At 43.1% G+C, this 21,537-nt stretch overlaps 8 protein-coding genes across 8 annotated transcripts; 7 read left to right on the top strand and 1 right to left on the bottom strand.

The window, feature by feature from the left end:
• Positions 1-1,233: 1,233 nt before the first annotated feature.
• Positions 1,234-5,783, top strand: SAMD00019534_082430 (hypothetical protein; the record flags this gene model as incomplete). Its single annotated transcript, XM_012896703.1, has 7 exons — positions 1,234-2,315; positions 2,373-3,461; positions 3,532-3,901; positions 3,970-4,540; positions 4,629-5,065; positions 5,139-5,400; positions 5,476-5,783. 7 exons carry the CDS (start codon positions 1,234-1,236, stop codon positions 5,781-5,783), a joined length of 4,119 nt encoding a protein of 1,372 aa, XP_012752157.1.
• A 3-nt stretch (positions 5,784-5,786) lies between these two features.
• SAMD00019534_082420 (hypothetical protein) lies at positions 5,787-6,156 on the top strand (the record flags this gene model as incomplete). The annotated part of the gene is made up of 2 exons (XM_012896702.1): positions 5,787-6,073; positions 6,147-6,156. Coding segments are annotated over 2 exons (297 nt in total), but the record flags the coding sequence as incomplete, so codon positions are not given.
• SAMD00019534_082410 (hypothetical protein) lies at positions 5,841-6,556 on the bottom strand (the record flags this gene model as incomplete). The annotated part of the gene is made up of 3 exons (XM_012896701.1): positions 5,841-6,073; positions 6,147-6,479; positions 6,538-6,556. 3 exons carry the CDS (start codon positions 6,554-6,556, stop codon positions 5,841-5,843), a joined length of 585 nt encoding a protein of 194 aa, XP_012752155.1.
• Positions 6,557-6,795: 239 nt separating this feature from the next.
• Positions 6,796-8,795, top strand: SAMD00019534_082400 (hypothetical protein; the record flags this gene model as incomplete). Its single annotated transcript, XM_012896700.1, has 3 exons — positions 6,796-7,373; positions 7,432-7,534; positions 7,623-8,795. Coding segments are annotated over 3 exons (1,854 nt in total), but the record flags the coding sequence as incomplete, so codon positions are not given.
• Positions 8,796-9,213: 418 nt separating this feature from the next.
• SAMD00019534_082390 (hypothetical protein) lies at positions 9,214-10,437 on the top strand (the record flags this gene model as incomplete). Its single annotated transcript, XM_012896699.1, has 3 exons — positions 9,214-9,843; positions 9,923-10,105; positions 10,165-10,437. 3 exons carry the CDS (start codon positions 9,214-9,216, stop codon positions 10,435-10,437), a joined length of 1,086 nt encoding a protein of 361 aa, XP_012752153.1.
• A 627-nt stretch (positions 10,438-11,064) lies between these two features.
• On the top strand, positions 11,065-14,282 carry SAMD00019534_082380 (hypothetical protein; the record flags this gene model as incomplete). Its single annotated transcript, XM_012896698.1, has 5 exons — positions 11,065-11,113; positions 11,201-11,719; positions 11,790-12,035; positions 12,105-12,599; positions 12,670-14,282. The coding sequence occupies 5 exons, from the start codon at positions 11,065-11,067 to the stop codon at positions 14,280-14,282; spliced, it is 2,922 nt and encodes a 973-aa protein (XP_012752152.1).
• Positions 14,283-15,229: 947 nt separating this feature from the next.
• Positions 15,230-17,895, top strand: SAMD00019534_082370 (hypothetical protein; the record flags this gene model as incomplete). The annotated part of the gene is made up of 5 exons (XM_012896697.1): positions 15,230-15,347; positions 15,410-15,649; positions 15,712-16,033; positions 16,094-16,227; positions 16,292-17,895. 5 exons carry the CDS (start codon positions 15,230-15,232, stop codon positions 17,893-17,895), a joined length of 2,418 nt encoding a protein of 805 aa, XP_012752151.1.
• Positions 17,896-18,636: 741 nt separating this feature from the next.
• SAMD00019534_082360 (hypothetical protein) lies at positions 18,637-21,533 on the top strand (the record flags this gene model as incomplete). Its single annotated transcript, XM_012896696.1, has 4 exons — positions 18,637-18,964; positions 19,037-19,273; positions 19,351-19,884; positions 19,963-21,533. The coding sequence occupies 4 exons, from the start codon at positions 18,637-18,639 to the stop codon at positions 21,531-21,533; spliced, it is 2,670 nt and encodes an 889-aa protein (XP_012752150.1).
• Between the last annotated feature and the right edge of the window lie 4 nt (positions 21,534-21,537).

The following is a 21,537-nucleotide window of genomic DNA, read 5'->3' as shown; positions in this document are numbered from 1 at the left end:
CACTTTGAAGAACTTGATTCTAATCGTTTGTKGAGTGAGCCAGAATGCATATCCTTCCTGATGTGTGACCGCCACCTGATGGCATCAAGTTGGGAGTTGACAGTAATGTGTTGATCAATGTTGACTGTTTGTATGAGTGATTGAATAATTGAGTTAGTTATTGATTAATTTGGCATCGCAGATAATTGTCATGATGACATACCTTTCCAGAGTGAGCTGGACCTGCTAATACTATCTTGACGATTGAGTTGTCTTTGGTGTACCAATCGAATGATTTTGAAGTGCGCACTACATCACCAAAGGCTTTATGACAATGTGATAACTTGTTGGTCATGTCATAACACTCTGTCCTGAGAGCATTGAATATGTTGAGTGATTCAATCAATCTCTTTGAAGGCTCATCGATTGCCTCCAACTCTGTTGACAGTCTCTCAATGTGGTATTCATTGTTGAACAACCAATGAGGATTATTTGATCCCATATATATATATATATATTGTTGTTCGAATAGTAATTATTGTAGTTATATCTATATACCACTTGATCAAGAGGTATATAAATACCGGGTTCATTATTACTCTTGATTGATAATGATTGGTCAATCAATCATTCATCACTTTGATTTTCAAGATTTGGAACAGTCTGTAAATTCTGGAAAGGATACAGATACAATTTGATGAAACAGTGTTGGCAGTGTCTGTGGATCAAGTCAGCCCTGACCAATGAATGTTATTGGTTGCTACCGCACTCTTGGATGTCTTGGTGTTGGCAAAGAAGAGGTATTCATTGGTATCGGATGGAAGTGATTGGTTAAGGTCCTTCACATCCATCAACTCGATAAGAGAATGTGTTTGGGTAGAAGAGGAGAATGCTTGTGGGCTTGTAGGCAATGAAGAAGTTCCTGTAGTTGCTGAACAATGGTGCTTGACCAGATGTCTTGTGTGTTGTCATTGGAGAACTCTTTGAAATAAGAAGAAGTGAGTGGATCACTGAAATAAATCAAAAAAGGAGGGATTCACTTCTTGGAACCAGTCAGCCCACAACCAATGACTTACTCACACGCACTATTATCATCAACAATTAATATTATTTATTATCTAATACTTATAAATGTCGAATGAGATGATTGACTTGGACGCAGACGACGATAATGTCACTAGTTCAATCACTTCAACATCAAAAACAACAAATACAACATCAACAACTACAAATAATAAGAATACAAGAAGATCTATGAATACACGTAAATCATCATTATTATCAACTGCTGCTAATGCAGCAGATGTTGTTATCAAATTGGATGATCCTACAACACCTCCGACTACAACATCACCAACATTATCAACTTCATCAACATCATCAACGCAAGGTGATGACACCAGCACACCTATACTATTGAGTATAGGTAAAAGAGCAATAAAGTCAAAGTTCAAGCAGGAGCCAGAGGAGGAGAGGACACCACCTGTAAACATAAAGAAGGAGAGAAAGGCAAAGAAGGAGAAGATCGACAAGAAGATGGTCATTGATGAAGTTCCATCATCATCATCATTGGCAGCAGAGGACGAAGTTCTTGATGATGTATCATCGTCAACAACAACAAACGGCAACAACAACAATGAGGATGATCCATTCGATATGACAGAGATGGAGGAGGCTGTATATTGTATATGTAGAAAGGGAGAAGGAGACAAGTTCATGCTGGCATGCGACGAGTGTAATGAATGGTATCATGGAGAGTGTGTTGGCGTCTCAGAGGCTGACGCTGCGGCCATCAAGTACTATGCATGTGCAAAGTGTAAAGAAAAGACAACCCAAGAGGAACGCAATCATGATGGTACACTCAAGAGACTGAAGAAGAAGAGCAAGAAGCGTGCATTGTCAGACTCGTCCGACCCATTGATGGATGATATCTTCAGTCCAGACAACAGCAACAACAACATTGATGATCAAGCAATGTCAATCACACCACCACTGACATCAACTTCAACAACATCGTCAACATCAACAAAAATCTCTCCGGCCAAGGTTAAGAGGGAGAACTCTCTTCCTCCTTTGTCTGCACCGGTGTCTGATGGCATCATCTCATCATCTGGTGTTAGTCTTTGCTTCGATGTGGACAATGATCAAGTTGTTGATACCAAGACAGCACTTTTGGAGCGAATCAAGAGGAAGAAGGATGAACTAAGCTCATCACAGAGTACTGTCAAGTTGGAATCATCATCGTCTCAATCAAGCTTCAGCAGTGGCAGTAGTAGCAGCAGCATCAACAACAACAGCAACAATAGCAATGGCCATGGCTCAAGCTCAGAACCAAAGTATGGCGTCAAGTCAGAACCATTGACAACACCGACAAAAGTGAACAACATATCTAGCGCAACATCGATGCAGGAGTGGACCGATCGGTTCCAGGAACAGTTCCCAACGTTGAAGCTTTGGAAGGTCAGCTCACTGTGGGTCGAGTCAAAGGGCAACACAGAGAAGGCTGTTGAGTTGGCCAAAGCATATCTCGAGCAACAAAAGACGACGCCCAAGGTCAAGACACAGCCGGGCCTCACACAGTCACAACCATCTGCACCTGTCAGCACCGGTGCATCAGCTTTGTTTGAGCCCGATCCCGTCGATGACGAAGAGAAGACTTGGTTCACACAATTGGGCCAGGTACCAGTACATCCCAAGTCAGAGGAAGATGCCAACAATAACAACAACAATAACAACAATAACAACAGCATCCTTGAGGTCAACGTGGTCAAACAACAATGGGCAAAGCAGATCAGGATAATCGAGAATCAATCCATCATGCTCGTAACCAACATGGTGGCCGACAACACACCTATCTACTTCACCAAGTCCAACATCATGGACAACCATCCACCACAGTCGATCTTGGCCCATGTGCAAGCCACACACCAGTTTATCGGCTATCTCCGTCTGGGCACAGGCGCCACAGGCCAAGACCTCAACGCAATGGTGTTCCCACTGCTGCGCACTGGCTTTGTGAGGATGGTTGGCACGCTCAGACTGGTCAGCTACCAGTCGAATCAGTTGGCCGCTGTGTCACACGTCACGCTCTTCCTCACCTACAAGAGTCATCTGACGGCCAACGACAAGACACTGCCCACCGGCATGGACCTGGACCTGCCTCTCCAGGGCATCAACCCATTGAATAAGTTCCTCACCGAGCTCGGTCTCATCAGCGCCATGCTCAGCGACAACCCACAGATGCTGCTCGCACCCGACAACCTGGATGGCCAACTCGACTTTATCAGCACCAACCTGCAGAAGCTTGAGCCGCCACCCCTTGTAAAAGTCACACTCAGATCACATCAGCTCGAAGGACATTGGTGGATGATGAATCGTGAGAGGAACCCAGAGACATCATTCAACACAACCTTGAACTCATACTGGAGAAGATTCATATTCAACGATGGTACACCATTCTATTACAACTTATACTCTGATAAGTAAGTAACAATGAGACAGTTGGCGAGTGATTGAGTGATGTGCACATGCTGACGCCACACACACAAACAGGATAAGTCTTTATGCTCCAATGACAGAGACTAGTATATCTGGTGGATGTTTGTTTGATGATATGGGTCTTGGAAAGACTATTATGAGTATATGTACTATAATGGGCAATCATCCAAAGTATAGTCCTCATCCACAACACGCAGAGATATTGAGAGGCCTCAGGAAACACAATTCCTACTTCCGCAACAAGCCTCTCCCCAAGACCACACTGATCATCTGTCCCAACTCGTTGATCATCAACTGGAGGAAAGAGCTGACCAAGTTTGTCAACAAGGATGTCGGTCTTCGTATCCTCGAGTACTGTGGTCCAGGCAGACACAAGAACTTGAGAGACTTTGAGAACCACGATATAGTCCTTACCACGCCAAATGTAAGTCTGGTCGTCACTCGATCCATTCAATCATCATCACTCACTCATTCAATCAATCAATCAATCAGACATTTGCTTTAGAGTTCAAGTCATATCAGAGTGAGTCAAGACGAGCACCTTTGAACAGTGTGTATTGGTGGCGTGTGATTGTGGACGAAGCGCAGTATAACAAGCCAAAGACATTGTTCTTCAAGGCATTGTCAGAGATGCGCTCGGTCAATCGTTGGTTGCTCACTGGAACACCCGTCCAGAACTACCTGGAAGAGATGTATCCCCATCTGCATTTCCTGCAGGTGCACCCCGTCGCCACAGACATTGGCAGTTGGCGCTCCTATATCGAGCGCACCAAGAACATCCCATTGCTGCGATCCACTTTAAAGCCAATCCTTCTGAGACGAACCAAGATGACCGTGGGCATGATCGATCTGCCGCCCAAGACAGTCGAGATTGTCAGGCTCCAGTTTGACGTAGAGGAGTCAGAGTACTACAACGCAATATTTGAGGAAGCTGCCAAGTTCATCGACGCCCTGTATCGCCAAGGGGGTATCCTCAAGAACTATGCCAGTGTCTTGGCAAAGATCTTGAGACTAAGACAGATTTGCGATCACAGGATGTTGGTAATCCAAAAGAGAGGATCAGGTATGTTTGTTTGATCATGTCGCAGTCTGTCGCCATATTCCCAACTCGGTCCTAACATCAACAATTCCCATACCATCAACAACAACAGATGACGTTGCCGAAGAATGCCAGATATGTGACGATTCACCTCAATACCCAGTGATGAACATTTGTAAGCATTGGTTCTGTTTGGATTGTATCTTGGACCGTATCAAGACGGAGCAGGAGGGAGGCAACGATTCTCCCAAGTGCCCAGAGTGTAAGTTGAGCATTAGTCTGAATCAAGAAGAGCTCCGCGATACAATCGCCAAGAAGAAGGCCGATGACGAAGCGCTCGAGGCAGAGGCAAGGGCTGCTTCAGCCGCATCACTCGCAGACAAGTTGAAGCGTGACCCTGATGGCAACTTTGCTGCGATCCAACCCACTGGCCTCAGGCCACAGACCAGCTTCAGTCTTCTCCAACGCGCACAAGACCTTTGCAACTCCAGCTTCACATCGACCAAGGTGAAGGCATTGCTCCAGCAGATGAATATCATCTTTGATCAAGTAAGTCAAGTCCTCCGCTCTCTTCTCAATCATTCAATCATCTAACATTGACGTTCAATCAATCAATCAATAGGAGAAGGGATGTAAGATTGTTATCTTCTCACAATGGACAACGATGTTGGATCGTATTGAAGATGTATTCCATGAGAATGGATGGAAGCGAGAGGAGAGATATGAGCGATTCGATGGAACAATGTCACAGATCAGGAAGAATGAAGCTGTGGAGCGATTCCAGGAGGAAGGTGGTCCCGTCGTCATGCTCATCTCTCTCAAGGCCGGTGGAGTTGGTCTCAACCTAACAAGAGCGAGCAAGGTGTTCATGGTTGACCCATGGTGTAAGTGTCGAGTCAAAGATCAACCCAAGATGTCTCGGTCCAATGACGACTAACACCTCACACTTATCATTACAGGGAACGTGGCCATGGAGAACCAGGCTATAGATAGACTGCATCGTATTGGACAGACTAGGCCTGTCGTTGTCAAGAAGTTTATCATTGAGAGATCGATCGAGGAACGTATACTTGAGCTGCAGCAGTCAAAGGAGGACATGACACAGGCTATCCTGGACGAGAAGTACGACCCGACCAAGAAGATCAGGAAGGTCAGTCTATCACTCGAGGACATCAGACTGCTGTTCACAGGCTTCGAAGGACAGTACAAGAGTTTGGTGGGACAACGTACTGCCGCGTATGTCGCTCAGCAGTTGGCTGAGATGTAATCAATGCTAGCATATGATGATGAAGATGATGACGATGATTTATGGCAATCATATCATTCAGCGATGGACAATCTCGATCGAGTCGTCTTGATCATTGACGGCTGCCATTGGATAGAAGATGTGGGACATGTCGATGTCCTTGAAGGACTCGCCAACGACCTTGCCATCAATGTAAAAATACAAGTCCATCACCTGTGCTCCACTTTCAATCCTGCGCAAGTCCACTCTCACGCCAACAACATCGTCCTTTCCAAAGACATGTCCAAACTCTCTCTTATTAAACTTGAACTCTATGTTTGATTGTTTGTTTGTATCCATTAGTATGCCATCCAACTGTGATCACGTGTGTGCCTGACAACTTACCTGGAAGATCTGATTGCAACTCATTCTTTGTTGGTCTGAGGAAGTGACTGGTCTTGGTGTGTGGACAGTAGACACCTATCTCACAGAAGCCATGATCATTGAGAATGCGTAGCTCCCAACGCAATGAATTGATCTGGGTTGTTGATTGAATGGCGGCACGCTCCTGGATAGATATATCAGAGAGCACTCTGATCGATGGGAAATCATCACCTCTCAATCTCTCATGTCTGGTCACAGTCAACTTATCATTACTAAACACCACTGGTGATTGGCCTGACCCAGCGTATGTAGTCCTATCAATGACCTTTGAAGGGTCCCAATGAAATGCAAAGTCTAAAGATATATCTTAGTTAGCATGTGAAGTGAGTATCATCACAAACATCAAACTTACCTTGACAATGATTATCCATGTTTGTTTTAACTTTATATATGATTGATTGAAGAAGATTTAAGTTGTAGAATGAATGAATGAATGAAGTTGATCAAGGTGAAGATGAAGAGGTGAAGATGAGAGTGGTGGGTTGTGAGTCAAGACACTTAGGGGTTGTGCAAGAATCATCGAGTCACTTCTCATTTCACTTCATCCTTTTTCCAATTTCCACTTTCTTGTGATTTAGAGATATAATTAGAGATAAAGAGATAAAGAGATATGGAGGAAAGAGGTATACTAGATATATCAACAATACAAATAGTATTGAATAATATTGATTCATTGGATGAACCCAATGAGAGTGATGTAAACATTACACAATCAAATATACATACACAGACACAATCACAGACCCAGACACAGACACAGACACATTCAAAGAAGAAGAAGATAACAAGTAGTGATATAGAAGATACAAGCGATATAGAACAACATGATGAAGATGTGAATGATGAGGACGATGAGGATGAGGACGAACAACAAGATTATGAAGATGCAACTGATAGTCCAATGGATGGGGAGGAGTCACCTTCAATGCATTCATCATCGTCAGCTTCGTCAAAGAATGAACCTTCACCAACGTTTACAACTCCATCACCTCAAACTCCTACCACTGGCAAGCAAACAACGTCTTGGCTTGATAATCTTGCCTTCACAATCTCTGCAGACGGTTCATTAATGGTTATTGGTGGAGGTGGATCAGGAGGTGTCGGCACTGGTCTAGCCATCGTACTAAAGCGTAACATACAAGGTGAATGGAGGACATCCATCACACTCGATCATCAATCAGGTCAAATGTAAGTCCACTCACTTAATGTCACCCGAGGACCGAGTCTAACATACTTGATCAAACAGTGATAGGATCACACAGATCGCACTGTTCCCTCTGCCCAACACACCACTGGACTATGTGATCGCGGTTGGATACACATCTGGTCATCTACGAGTCTTCTCTCAGGTATGTGGACACCTTTGCCAATCGTCCAGCGACACAATCTAACTCCTTCCTGCACTCCACTGTCACACTCTCACTCAATCGCACTTAGTTTGGCAACCTATTGCTCTCTCAACTTTTCCATCGCGCACCTGTACTAAAGATAAAGATCAAGCTAACACCAACACTACCAGTTGGACATGAACGATTTGCAATGCAAGAGGTCACACTGCTCTATCCAGGTAATGTCGTGGCATCAATGTCAGGACAGAGTCTGGCATCGGTGTTGTCTGTGTGTTACCAACACGTTCAGCGCGGTGACTCGGCCGCACAGATCCCCACACGACTCGACTTCCGCAAGTGGCACTTGGGCGCCGTGGACTGTGCCAACGACCTGACATTCGCCGGACCTTTCCTGGGCTCACCCTTCCGAGCTCTCCCTTACGGCTCGACCGAGTATCCAATGGCTCGTCTGGTCGCCGCGGGTCGCGACCCCATCATCTCCTACTACTATCCCTCAGACGACGCTGGTCGATCATTCACAGTGGCCGTGGCACTTGTGTCGTCTGTGGCTGCCAAGCTTACAAATGCAGTCTACTCATTCGCCAAGAACTGGTGGGGAAGCAGCAGCAGCACCTCGACCGAGTCATCAACGCCCAAGCCAGTGGAGCCCAAGATTGAGAATCCATCATTGCTTCAGATACGCTGGTCGATCATTGATCACAAGAGAGAACTGAAGAGCATAATGTTGGATCCATCTGGTCGATTTGCAGCCACAACTGATAACCTTGGACGTGTACTACTGGTGGACATTGTCAACAGCATGGTGATCAAGGCATGGAAAGGATATCGTGATTGTCAATGTGGATGGATTACATCAAGAGTCCAAGACGATGAGGACGGCGACGACGAAGATGGTGATGAGCAAGACAATGACACACCAACACTGGCAGACTTCATTCCAGCCAAGATGATGACCAAACAGACAGTAACATACCGCACATATCTAGTGATCTACATTGGTAGACGTGGATACCTGGAAGTATGGGGTATGAAGCATCGGTCCAGGGTAGTATTCCAAAAGGTTGGAATGGGATGTCGTTTGATATCAACCAATATAATCACAAAGAAATCAACAACAATAGGCTCATCATCCACCTCCAACTCCAACAACAACAACTATCAAGTTGACAACAAACAAGTATCCAATCTAGAGAACTATCCATCACATTGTTATCTAATCAATCAGGATGGTGCTGTAATCGAAATAACTGTAAATAATAAGTAGTATTAATTAATTAAACTCCATCCACCCTTCCCTCCCTTTCAAAGATCCACACGCTTTGCATATGCATTGCCGACTTTGGGGTCGTGTGTCGTGTCGGAGGTCGCAAACCGATCACAACTTGTTTTTTTTAATTAAAAATGTTGTTGTGAACAAACAAAACAAGGTGGGAGTGTGCTTGAGCTGCATCCCAGTCCGAGTTGGGGTCTTGACTTTCATTAACTCGAGAGAGATAGACGAATGCATCGCAGCACATAGCGTGACAAAGATAGAATAGACATCATCATATATATATATACTTATAAATAACATGTGTACATTGTCATCAATAGTTGTATAATAATAAATAAAGAAAGAGATATATATAAATAGAAGTAATAATACAAACATACATATTCAAACAAACAACAATATAAGAATGAGTGAACAACATAATAGTAGTAGTAGTAATAATAATGGTACAACAACAGAAACAATGTTGAATGATGTATTGAATGGAGAGAAGTTTAATGTGGTGGCAGGCTCAACACCATTTGTAAAGGCAAAGGAGAATGGTAGAGTGTATAAGGAGGCGACAAAGCGTGAACGTGGATTCTATGAGATGCTCCAACAGAGGAGTAGTAATGATGCCATACATAAGTTGATACCAAAGTTCTTTGGAGTGCACCACGTGTCGCAGAAGGACTACATCATCCTGGAGGATCTGACCTGCGACTATGTCAAGCCATGCATCATGGACATTAAGCTTGGTCTGACACATCGTGATATGGACCTCGACAAGTTATTCCCAAAGCCCTCAGATATCACTGCCGATGCATCATTATCATCAGACACAACAACGACAACAATTACAACAACTACATCACCTACTGCCTCACCATCACCATCATCATCACAGTCAACATCCATAACATCATCTACATCATGTGAGTCACTTGATCGACTGCAAGTCAGAAGATGTTCGATACAGCCACACGAAGTCAGTTCATACCTGGCCTCTAAATACATAACAGCACCACGACTTGGCTTCTGTCTCTGTGGATTCCAGGTATGTTGTTGGTCTTCCACCAATCACGACATTCAATGTGTATACCGACTAACTCGTCGTCAATCAATCAAACAAACAGAAATACAATGCGACCAAGGCAGAGTTTGAGAAGTTCTCCAAGGAACAAGGAAGGTTCCTGAATGAGGTCACCATCAGGACAACACTCCACGACTTCTTCCACAATGGACAAGAGAGAAGGACTGATGCCATGTCCCTCATCATCCAGAAGCTTAAATACTTCAAGGAATACTTTGAACATAATGTATGATTGATTTATTGGAATGAATCCAGAGTGGAGACAACGAACTAACATACCTTTAGCCCGAGTTCAAGTTTAGATCAAGCTCATTATTATTGATATACGAGGGCGATAATATGTTGGAAGCAAAGTGTGATATTCGTCTGATAGACTTTGCACATACATTGGCATATCCCGAGCATTTGAAACCTTATTCCTCTCGACTGTCACAATATACTCCAACCGTGGACAATGGCGACAACAACAACGACGACGACAACTCATTCTCATTGCCAGTGGACGGTGGATATCTATTCGGTATCTCCAATCTTCTAAGCATATTGGAGGCACTCTAACAAATATTAATAATACATTAGCCTTGGTCCACATCATTCATCCATGACATTGTGGCGTGGCTTGGCGTGGCATGGTTTGGCGTGGCATGGTTTGGCGTGGCATGGAATGGTGGCATGTACATTTACACAACAACATTCGTCATCATCAATTAATACATACATACAAGGATAGGATAATAATAAACTTATACAGGAGATACCAATCTCTTGATCAGTCCGACACAATGACAATCATCTTTCTTGTTAATTAATATTGGTTGGAATCAAATAAGAAATGTCCAATACCGCACCTGGCTGGTAATCCACTTACACTCTTCTTTCTGTATTCGTGAATGTAACCTTGGTGGATCTGAAAGTCCATCAAAACTGTTTATTTTGGGCCACCGTCCTCTATGTTTTTTTTGGACCATCCCGCCTTTGATGGGCTGGAGGTTGTGAATTACCTGTTGATTTGATAGAGTTTATCTTGTACAGGTGATTGATTTTGTTACAAGACAAAGAGGAATACCAGCAAACACCACCTACCTCGTTCATTCATTCAATCATACTACTATTACTTTATTTGTACATAATCATTCAACCAATCAATCACAACTCACAATCATGATTACAAAGTGTAACATTTATATGATAATGGTCATTATGTTCCTAGGAACATTGACATCACGTGTCCAAGGTATGTGATTGATCGATCACACACTCACATACTCACATGATCAAACAACTTTTATTAATATTTTTAATATAAATATTTTTATTTTAGGTCAACAACCAACAATATCAAATGTTCTTTTGGGTACAAGTCAAATACTTACAATTATGGGTACAAACTTTGCAAAGGATGTCAATATATATGGAATAAGATACAACTCTTTGTTTTTCTCCTCATCAACCTATTTCACTGTGAAGCTCCAACAACCATGGCTCAGCTCAATGGTGATGCAGGTCAACGTCACCAATCAATTGTCCAGTCCATACACCTTTGCCACACCATTCAAGTACACCTACCCCGACACTGTTAGCCCAGTCAACATACCATACTCTGGTGGAAAGATCACTATCACTGGATCATTCCTTGGCAGTGCCAGCACTCCAAGCACAGTCCTCCTGGCCAATCCATTATCGGGTGTCAACACAACATGTAGTAACATCAACTACATCATCGATCAGACCAAGATTGAATGTACGCCAGCGTCCATCGATCACGAGGATATACTTGGAGTGACGGTCATCCAGCCTGGCATCAATCAATTCGCAAACTCAATCTCAGTTTCCACCAAATGTATGTCTTATTATTGATTGATTGTCTGTTGGACATGATCACTCACCAATACAATCAATCAATCAAATAGTGTTTACTGTGACCAACATTGATCAAGATAATGACAAGATACTCCTCACTGGATTATACTTTTACCTTTATTATAATCTTGGATTTGAAGTTACGATTGGAAGTGGAAGTACCAATGACATTACATGTATATCAGATACACAATGTTCATTCTTCATACCCATCAACATGACTGGTAATGGCTCCTTCACCATGAAGGCACTCAACACTCAAGCACAAGTCCAGAAACCTCCACCACTCTATTGGGGTATGATCATCACCTCACTCATGCATTCAATCACTTAATAACTAACTCATCATCACAATCAATCCAAAGACCCTGTATTCAGATCACTAAAGTTTGTCGAAGGCGTTAATTCAACATTACCTGATCATTTATTCCTTGGAACTCAAATGCTTGATGGAGTGACATCGGCATCAGTGGCAATCAATAATCTGTTGGTGATTTCTTCAACTGGATCGGTCAATCCATTCGATGTAATACTTCCAAAATTTGTTGGCACAGTAGTGTTCAACGTATCCGGCTACACTGGACATTATACAACATTCAATTGGACATATCCTGCACCTAGGATCAACACCACCACCATTGAGTCTATCGACAACGCACTCACAATCTCAATCTTTGGCAAATACTTGAATCAAGACGATGTAACTGATATGGCACCTACTATAGGAGGCATTATCCCTCTATCATCCATTGTTCCAGGCAACTACACCTTCCTCCGGACATTACTTCCAAAGAGTGCTCGCTCTGGAAACTTAACCGTATCCATCGGTGGACAACATTCCTCTTTCAAGGTTACCATTAGTATGTATGACTGACCGAGTGATTGGAACGATCCCATACTGACTCCGCCCATCCCCACCCCGAACTCTAGACCCCAATGTCACTCGCATCACATCACCACCAACTCCTGGAGGCTTGATAACAATCACAGGATATTATTTATCACCTTTATCATTTGATAATGAGGTTGTGTTGGATATTAAGATCGCTGGAAGACAATGCCACAACCCAACAATGATTGGAACTTCATTCGATCCTTACACAATCACTTGTGTGGCACCATTTGGAAGTGGAAACAAGTCAGTAGCCATCTTCAACGGCAACTTGGGCGTCGCATTCCCCGTTGTATACCAGCCTCCAACCATTGACACTGTGACATCGACCATCCTCGGCCAGTCTGGCACAGTAACCATCACAGGTACAAACTTTGCCAACGTCAATATCTTCGTGACCATCGGCAACACATCCTGTATCAGCCCATCTGTGAACCCAGCCAACACACAGATCATATGTTTGCTAAAGTCCCGTGGCAGTCCAGTCTCGCCCATAAGAGTAGCTAGCAACAACCTTGCACCCATCCCCAACCTCAACGACACATCTTTGCCAGTGACCGTTACGATCGACGGCCAATCAGTCACCAAGTCCAAGTTCATATACAGTGCCAGTCCAGTCAACTGTAGCAACCCTTGTGAACATGGTACATGTGTGAATGGCGTGTGCCAGTGTGACCTTGGCTACACTGGAGTCAACTGTACACTCAAGTTGGACGCCTCGACACCAGTCGATGTGCCTCAGCCAAGCAAGAACTCGACAACCATCGTGCTGGGATCAAAGGCTCAAGATGTAGCATTCGACATCATCATAGCAGGAATACGCGAGATCAGCTCAACTGATGAGATCATCAAGTATATCAACATGCGCGACACAGTCTGGAACTTGATCAACACCACCGTGGACGCAGCCAATAACACGCACAACTTATACAACTCATCATTGAGTGGTGTTGTTGGATTCACGATCATGGCAGAGATGACAGTATTCGCGACCGATCAACAGTATGACTTTGAGGGCGATGTGTTCCAAGTATCAAAGAACTCAATCAAGTACAAGATCACGTTGTCCAAGTGGCCATTCACAGGCAACAACAACTACCTCCAGGTACTATTCCAGTCCACAGCGACATCAGCTGTACAGAACAAGCCATGCGATGGTAGTGATCAATCCAACAATGTTGCTGGCAGCAGCACATCGACCAACACCCAGAACTCAGTGCGTCTGATGGAGATCTATCAAGGTGCTGGAGTACTGCGGGCATTCTTCTCTGATCGTCTGCTGGTTGATGGTCGACTCACATACAGCCAGGTGTCTCAAGTCAATCAATCTGACCCTGCATTTGTGGACATCAACAACGCAGCGACATCCAACACGTCTTACGTCCTGGCCGCAATCAGTGTTCCACATTTCTCTGACAGTGCAGTGGTCGATCCAAACTATTCATCATTATTGGTTGTGGACAACAACAAACCCCCAACAGGTAGTTGTGGAGGTAGTTCATCCAATGATAGACCATGGTTGATACCAGTGATCGTTGTTGCGTCAGTCATTGGAGCAGTCATCATAGTACTATCCATTCTCATGGTAATCAAGAGGAACAGACTCAGACTGATGATGGCATCCATCAGGTTAAAGGAGATGAGGAGGTAATAGTAATAATAATAAATAATTATTATTGTGTGTTCCATTGCATCACCCATCAATCAAGTTGCAGTTCATAATTGCGGAGGACCCTGCGTGGGCCTAAAGCCCCATCCGCATGTGGGTGTCTGTTGGATACAGTTAAAATCAAACACACTCCAATCATGGTTGATTGACACAAACAAATACAAACACACACATAATTCACAACATACACACACAACATTTATGATTCATTTATGTGTTTGTTGACAATGAGGCTATGACAATACATACATCTTACAATTGATTTGGTCTCTATTCCATACAATCTAAAAATCAATGATCACTCATTGATCAATCCATTATCTATTAATTTTTATTGTTCTTCAATCAATCAATCTTATTACTACAAATAATAATAATAATATGAAATTAATATTTCTACTATTTATTGGTCTATTTATGACCTCATTCGTACTTGGTAAGTTGTGGAAATATTATTATTATGAATCAACTTTATTAATTATTTTGGAATAATAGCTGCTCCACCAATTATTAGTAATAGTGGTATGGATGGTAGTGTACTGTATATAACAGGTAGTAACTTTGTTACAGGACAAACAACAGTGGTTGGAATGCAATGTGTTATTCAATCAGTTACAGACACTTCAGTATCATGTGAGATCAGACAGAAATGGACAACAGATTCAATTACAATCAAAGTGAATGTTAATGGTCAATTATCAAATCCTTCAACATTTGAAATATCAAAGTATATTTATACTGAATTAGTCAATCCGATTAATATACCATATATTGGTGGTCGTATCACTATAACTGGATCATTCCTTGGTAATGCAAGTTATCCAAGTACCATCACTTTGAGCAATGGAAATCGTATCTCGAATGTCAACCAAGAATCACCACCCCCTCCAATCAACTGTGTTGATGTTAAGTATCTAGTTGATCAGACCATGATATCATGTGCACCATCATCAGTGAGCCAAGACTTTATCAACCTGACCATCTCAATCACCAAAGAGGAGTACATGAATCAATTCACCAACCCAGATGCCGTGGTCAACATCATGAGTATGTATCGAACGATCAATCGATCAATCAATCAATCATGATTATTAATAATATGCCAATAGAGTTCCAAATATCTGATGTCCAACAAGGATTGACAGCCATCACTGTAAAGGGATGGTACTTTGACCTGTATTCCAAATCGTTGGAAGTCAAAGTTGGTGCTGGTATAGCAACAGATTTAACCTTTACCGCAACTACTTTGATATTCTCAATCAATCCATTAATGACTGGAAATGGATCATTTGTGATCAGAGACACTACTCCAAGCTCCACGGCACTCTACTCAGATAACAGACAATGGAGTAAGTATATCAAACAATCAATACAGCTTTATACTAACCTTACTTTGATGGAACTATCCCAGAACCATTCATCAAGTTTGTTAAACCAAATGTATCGAATGATCCCAATGTACAGGATTGGATGTTGATTGGACATCAGTTGGTTGAAGGATCAACTTCGATAACTTTGAGTGTGAATGGTGTACCTGTGACTCTAACTATAATCAATGCCAATCTACTCAATATCACCTTGATGAATTATGTCAGTACAGTAGTGATTAAGATGTCATCATACTCCAATATGACACCATTCAACTATACCTATCCAGCACCCTATATCAACAAAGTTACAACAAATACAACTATTACAGGTGATGCCATTGCTACCATCACTGTAACAGGAAAGTATTTATACCAGGATACTCCCAGCTCAGTACCAACATACATACATGGCATTGTACCAAGTCCTCTACAAGTACTGGGTGTCTGGACCTATTCCAACTTCCGCGCCACCCTCCCAATCAATTCTCGCTCTGGTCAAATGATCGTCACCAATGGACTTGATGGTCTTCCATCAATCCCAATCCCAATTCTGTTGAGTAAGTACCACTCGATCTCTCTCAAATAAACAATCAATCAAATACTCACTTGATCAATTCTTAGGACCAAAGATTGAGTCGATCTCACCACCACCAACCGCTGGAGGTGTGATGACTGTTACTGGATGGTATATTGCACCCAAGTCATTTGCCAATGAGTCTGTGCTGGATATTACTGTGAATGGAGTGCCATGTACCAATCCTACAATGTTGGATACATCATTCACACCCTACACTATAACATGTAACTCACCACCTGGTAGTGGTGGAGCATTGGTTGTATTCAACTCAATGGTTGCACAGTCATTGATGTATCAATCACCTTCAATTGATACTGTTAGCTCCACACTCAAAGGACGCTCGGGTGCTGTAACCATCACTGGCTCCAACTTTGGCTCCAAAGTATCCGTGATGATAGGTACCATTCCATGTACTTTGCCAACTGTCAACACTGAGTGCACAGAGATAACTTGTCGATTTATATCCGATGCCGATCCTGCCTCCCAAGACACATTCCAAAACGCAGTCCGTAGACTACTCTCTGTTGCCGAGTCCAATGATACTATATCCATGCCAGTGACTGTTGTGATTGATGGTCAATCTGTGACCAAGTCCAAGTTCATCTATAGTGCCAACATTGAACAATGTGCAAGCCCATGTCAGCATGGAAAGTGTGTGCTGGGCGACTGTCAGTGTGATGATGGCTTCACAGGCAAGGATTGTTCAATCACTCTCGACCCTTCGCTGGAGGTCGACGTTCCCCAGCCCAAGGAGAACACTCCATCCATCGAGTTGGGATCCAAGGCCAGGAATGTAGAGTTCAACATCAGCCTTGCAGGTATCCGTGAGATCAATCCAAATGCCCCAGACAACCAAGTGATCAAGTACGTCAACATGACCAACACAATCTGGAACTGGGTCAACTACACTGTGTCCGGTGGCAACACGATCCATGTGTACAACACATCACTCAAGGGTGTGCCTGGCTTTGAGATCATTGTCGAGATGACAGTGTTTGACGACAATGAGATGTATAACTTCGAGGGCGATCACTTCCAAGCACCAAAGAACTCGATCAAGTACAGAGTAACGCTGTCCAAGTGGCCATTCGCATCGATGAACAACTATCTCGAGGTACTATTCCAATCTGCATCGGGTCAGCAAGTGACATGCGGTGGAGTGGTGTCATCATCCAAGGTCACCAGCACAACGACCAACACCAAGAACTCATTGCGTTTGATGGAGATCTACCAGGGCACTGGCATGCTTCGTGCGTTCTACTCTGATCGTCTGCTTGTCGATGGTCGCCTGTCATATAGCAAGGTGTCTGTGGTCGATCCGACCGACCCCGCAATGGCCGGTCTGGGAATGGACACTGACAACAACAATGTAACAACATTGTTCGTAGTAACATCATTGAGTGTACCATCATTCAATCAAAGTGCAGTGATCGATCCAAACTTTGCATCATTATTGGTGATCAACAAGGCTGTGACAGACTGTGGAGGTAATTCCAATGATAGGAAATGGTTCATACCAGTAGTAGTCGTTGCATCAGTAATTGGACTCGCTCTAATAGTTGTAGTAGGCGTGATCATTGCCAGAAAGAATAGAGTTGGACTACTCATAGCAAGAATGAAGTTGAATGATTGGAGGAGGAAACAATAATAAATATTAATAAATAATAACAACAAGTTAACTGGCATGTACAGAGATATTGTGTCTAACGTTGTGCAATGATAGAATTAGGTCGATCATGTGATCGATCAAAAAAAGGTCCACAGAACGACGAGTTTTTTTTGTGGGGCAAGTGTTTGTGGGGGAAGAGAAAACCGATTCGTTGGCCCAACGGATTGTAATGAGATAGAAACATACACCACTTCTTCGGAGCTTGCCCAATAATTATATATATCTAAATACACAAGGAGGGTACCAAAGAGCAAAGATTTATAATTTCGATCAAGGTACATCCTTCGAAAACATGTGATTGATCATTTGAAACCTCAAATCCAATCACATAAACTAACAAATAATGATCATGATCAATCAAACAACTTTGTTAATATCAATCATATTACTTGTGACTCTTATGAGTCAACATGTTTATGGTATGTACCATTTAATCAATCAATAATAAGACAATCATTTAAATTAACCATTCAACCCCAACATGGAATGATTCCACTCAAATAACAAATCAATCAATCAATCATAGGAACTCCACCTGTTATAACCAATGCATATGTTGATACTACCAATAAGGTTGTTATTGAACTTGCAGAGGCAGGTACATTCCAGCCATCAGACATCAGCTTTGTTGGAATGGTTTGTCCTTCCGTGGTCATGACTGCTAATATTATCAATTGTCAATTGTCTCAACCTTGGACTAAGGATACAGTTACATTCCAGATGAATGTAGCTGGTGAGCTGACTGCACAACAAACATTCACTGTCAACCCATATGTCTATGTAGACAGTGTCAGTCCTCTGATGTTCCCATTCACCGGTGGCAAACTTACAATCACCGGATCATTCTTGGGCAATAGTACATACACCTCTAGTGTCACACTTGGCAATGGAGAGGACAACAGAGACTGTGGATCACACATCTACTCTGATGATCAGACCAAACTCATATGCACTCCCGCATCATTCTTTGAGGACTCTGAAGTAAGCGTCAGTGTCTATCAACCAAACTACAACATCATTTCATCAGCCTACTCAATTAACTTCAGGAGTATGTATTATGGAATCATTCCATCACTCACTCACACTCACTCATATTCACTGATCATTCAATCAAATCCAGGATTTGAAATTACATCTCATCAACAGAATGAAAGACTGGTAACACTAAATGGACAGTACTTTGATTTGTATCCTTCTATTATGCTTGCAGCTGGAGGTGGTAGTACCAACAATGTGTCGTGCACCAACATCACATGTCAGTTTACCATTACACATGATATGACTGCCAATGGCACCCTCATGATGGTTGACCTAACTCCAGGATCAACAGCCTCATTCACTTATGAGATACAATGGAGTATGTATCCCCGAATCAATCAATCAATCATATCTCTCAAACCAAGTATGCTGACAACTTAATCACACAAACATTAGTACCATTGATTCTATCATTCCAGACTATATTCCCATCTGATGATCCATATTATACGGACACTTTGAAGATTTGGACTCAGATGATTGAGACGGCACAGACAGTGGACATTACTTTTAATTCTATTAAGGGTGATCCAACTGCTCCATTCAATGTCCCTTATGGCAATCCTATAAGTATAACATTGCCAGACCTTGTTGGAGAGATAGTTATTGATCTTGCCAACCAGGGTTTAGCCACCTCATTCAACTATACATACCTAGCACCAAGGATTGACACTGTCTATCCTGAGACAATTGACGAGGTTGCCTATGTTGGTGTGTTAGGCAAGTACCTCGCTCAACCAAGAGTCGGTGACAATCCAAGTCGTGACTCTGAGTTGAATCCCAAGATTGGTGGTATCGTATCCAAAGAGTTCCAACTCTCTGGTCACTGGAACTATACCTACGTCCGAACAATGTTACCAAACGACACCAGATCAGGCCTAATGACTCTCACCATAGGAGGACAGGTCAGTCAGAAGTTTGTTACCATAAGTAAGTTTGATCGATCAATCATTCATGGAGTCATACCGATCACTCATTAACTCACTCATTCATACCAATCAATGACAGGACCCGAGATCAAGGGTGTAACATCACCACCAACTGCTGGAGGAGTTGTTACCATCACTGGATACTATTTGGCACCAATGTCATATAACAACACGAGTGTGTTGAACATCACTGTCAGCGGCAAAGAGTGCAGGAATATAACAATGATTGGTGATCTATCAAGTGTACCATACTACACTTTGACTTGTGTTGCGGTTGCAGGCAGTGGAAATACAACAGCAGTGTTTAATGATCAGGATATCTGGAAGATGCAATATCAATCACCATCCATCGACTCTGTCACATCAACTGTCAAGGGAAAGGCTGGCAATGTTACCATCACAGGATCAAACTTTGCCGATGTCAGCCAGATCACCGTCACAATTGGATCCAACCCATGCTCTATACCCACGGTCAACGACAACTTCACTCAGATCACTTGTCAGTTTTCGTCCGATGTTGAGCCACCTTCATCACTTCTCTGGCGCCAGCTGTTTGCTTCAACCCCAACTACCAAAGACGTGTCGCTCCCAGTGACCGTGACAGTGAACGGAGTGTCAACGACTCAATCAAAGTTCATCTACAGTGTGAACAAGGATGTTTGTGATAGTCCATGTGGTGAGCATGGCACATGCGTCAATGGTGAATGTCAGTGTCAATCAGGATTCACTGGCATCACATGTTCTATGGCCATGGACACGAATGATGCAGTTGATGTCCCAGTGCCCTTGAACAACTCGACAGACATGGTGTTGGGCTCCAAGGCCAAGAGTGTCCAGTTCAACATATCCATCGCCGGCATCAATGAGAGGACTTCCACAGGTGACCTGGCCAAGTCAATCAACATGACCAACATATCTTGGAACATGATCAGCAGCACCAACGATGACAAAGGCAATGTACACAGGATATACAACACATCATTGGAGGGTGCTCCCGGATTCGAGTTGATTGCCGAGATGACAGTGTTCACGGACAACCAACAATATGACTTTGAAGGCGACCAGTTCCAAGTGACCAAGAGCTCGATCAAGTACAAGATCACACTCAACAAGTGGCCGTTCGCAGCATTGACCAACTACCTTGAGGTGCAATTCCAGTCGGTGGCAGGACCACAACCAACATGTGATGGAGCAGAGGTCAATGCCAAGGTCGGAAGCACGACCACCAACAAGAAGGACTCACTTCGTCTCATGGAGATCCAGCAAGGCACAGGTCTACTGCGTGCATTCTATTCCGATCGTCTATTAGTCGATGGTCGTGTGTCCTACAGTCAAGTGTCATACAGTCAGCCTGACAACTCATCAACATTGATTGTGATCACTTCACTGAGCATCCCACAATTCAATCAGAGTGCAGTGATTGATCCAAACTATGCATCTCTATTGGTTGTGAATGAAGAGTTGCCAACATGTCAGCAGACATCATCATCGAGGAAATGGGTGATACCAGTGATCGTTGTATGTTCAATAATTGGAGTTGCATTGTTGGTCATCACTGGAGTGTTGATCGCCAAGCGTAACAGACTCAGACTATTGATGGCTGGTGTGAAGCTGCGACAAATGTCCAGAAGGAGTAGTAATAAATATTAATCTA

This window comes from Acytostelium subglobosum, assembly GCF_000787575.1.
Source record: "Acytostelium subglobosum LB1 DNA, scaffold: scaffold17, whole genome shotgun sequence".
Taxonomy (NCBI): domain Eukaryota; phylum Evosea; class Eumycetozoa; order Acytosteliales; family Acytosteliaceae; genus Acytostelium; species Acytostelium subglobosum.
The sequence above is the reverse complement of the archived record's forward strand: the minus strand, read 5'-3'. Positions and strand labels throughout refer to the sequence as shown.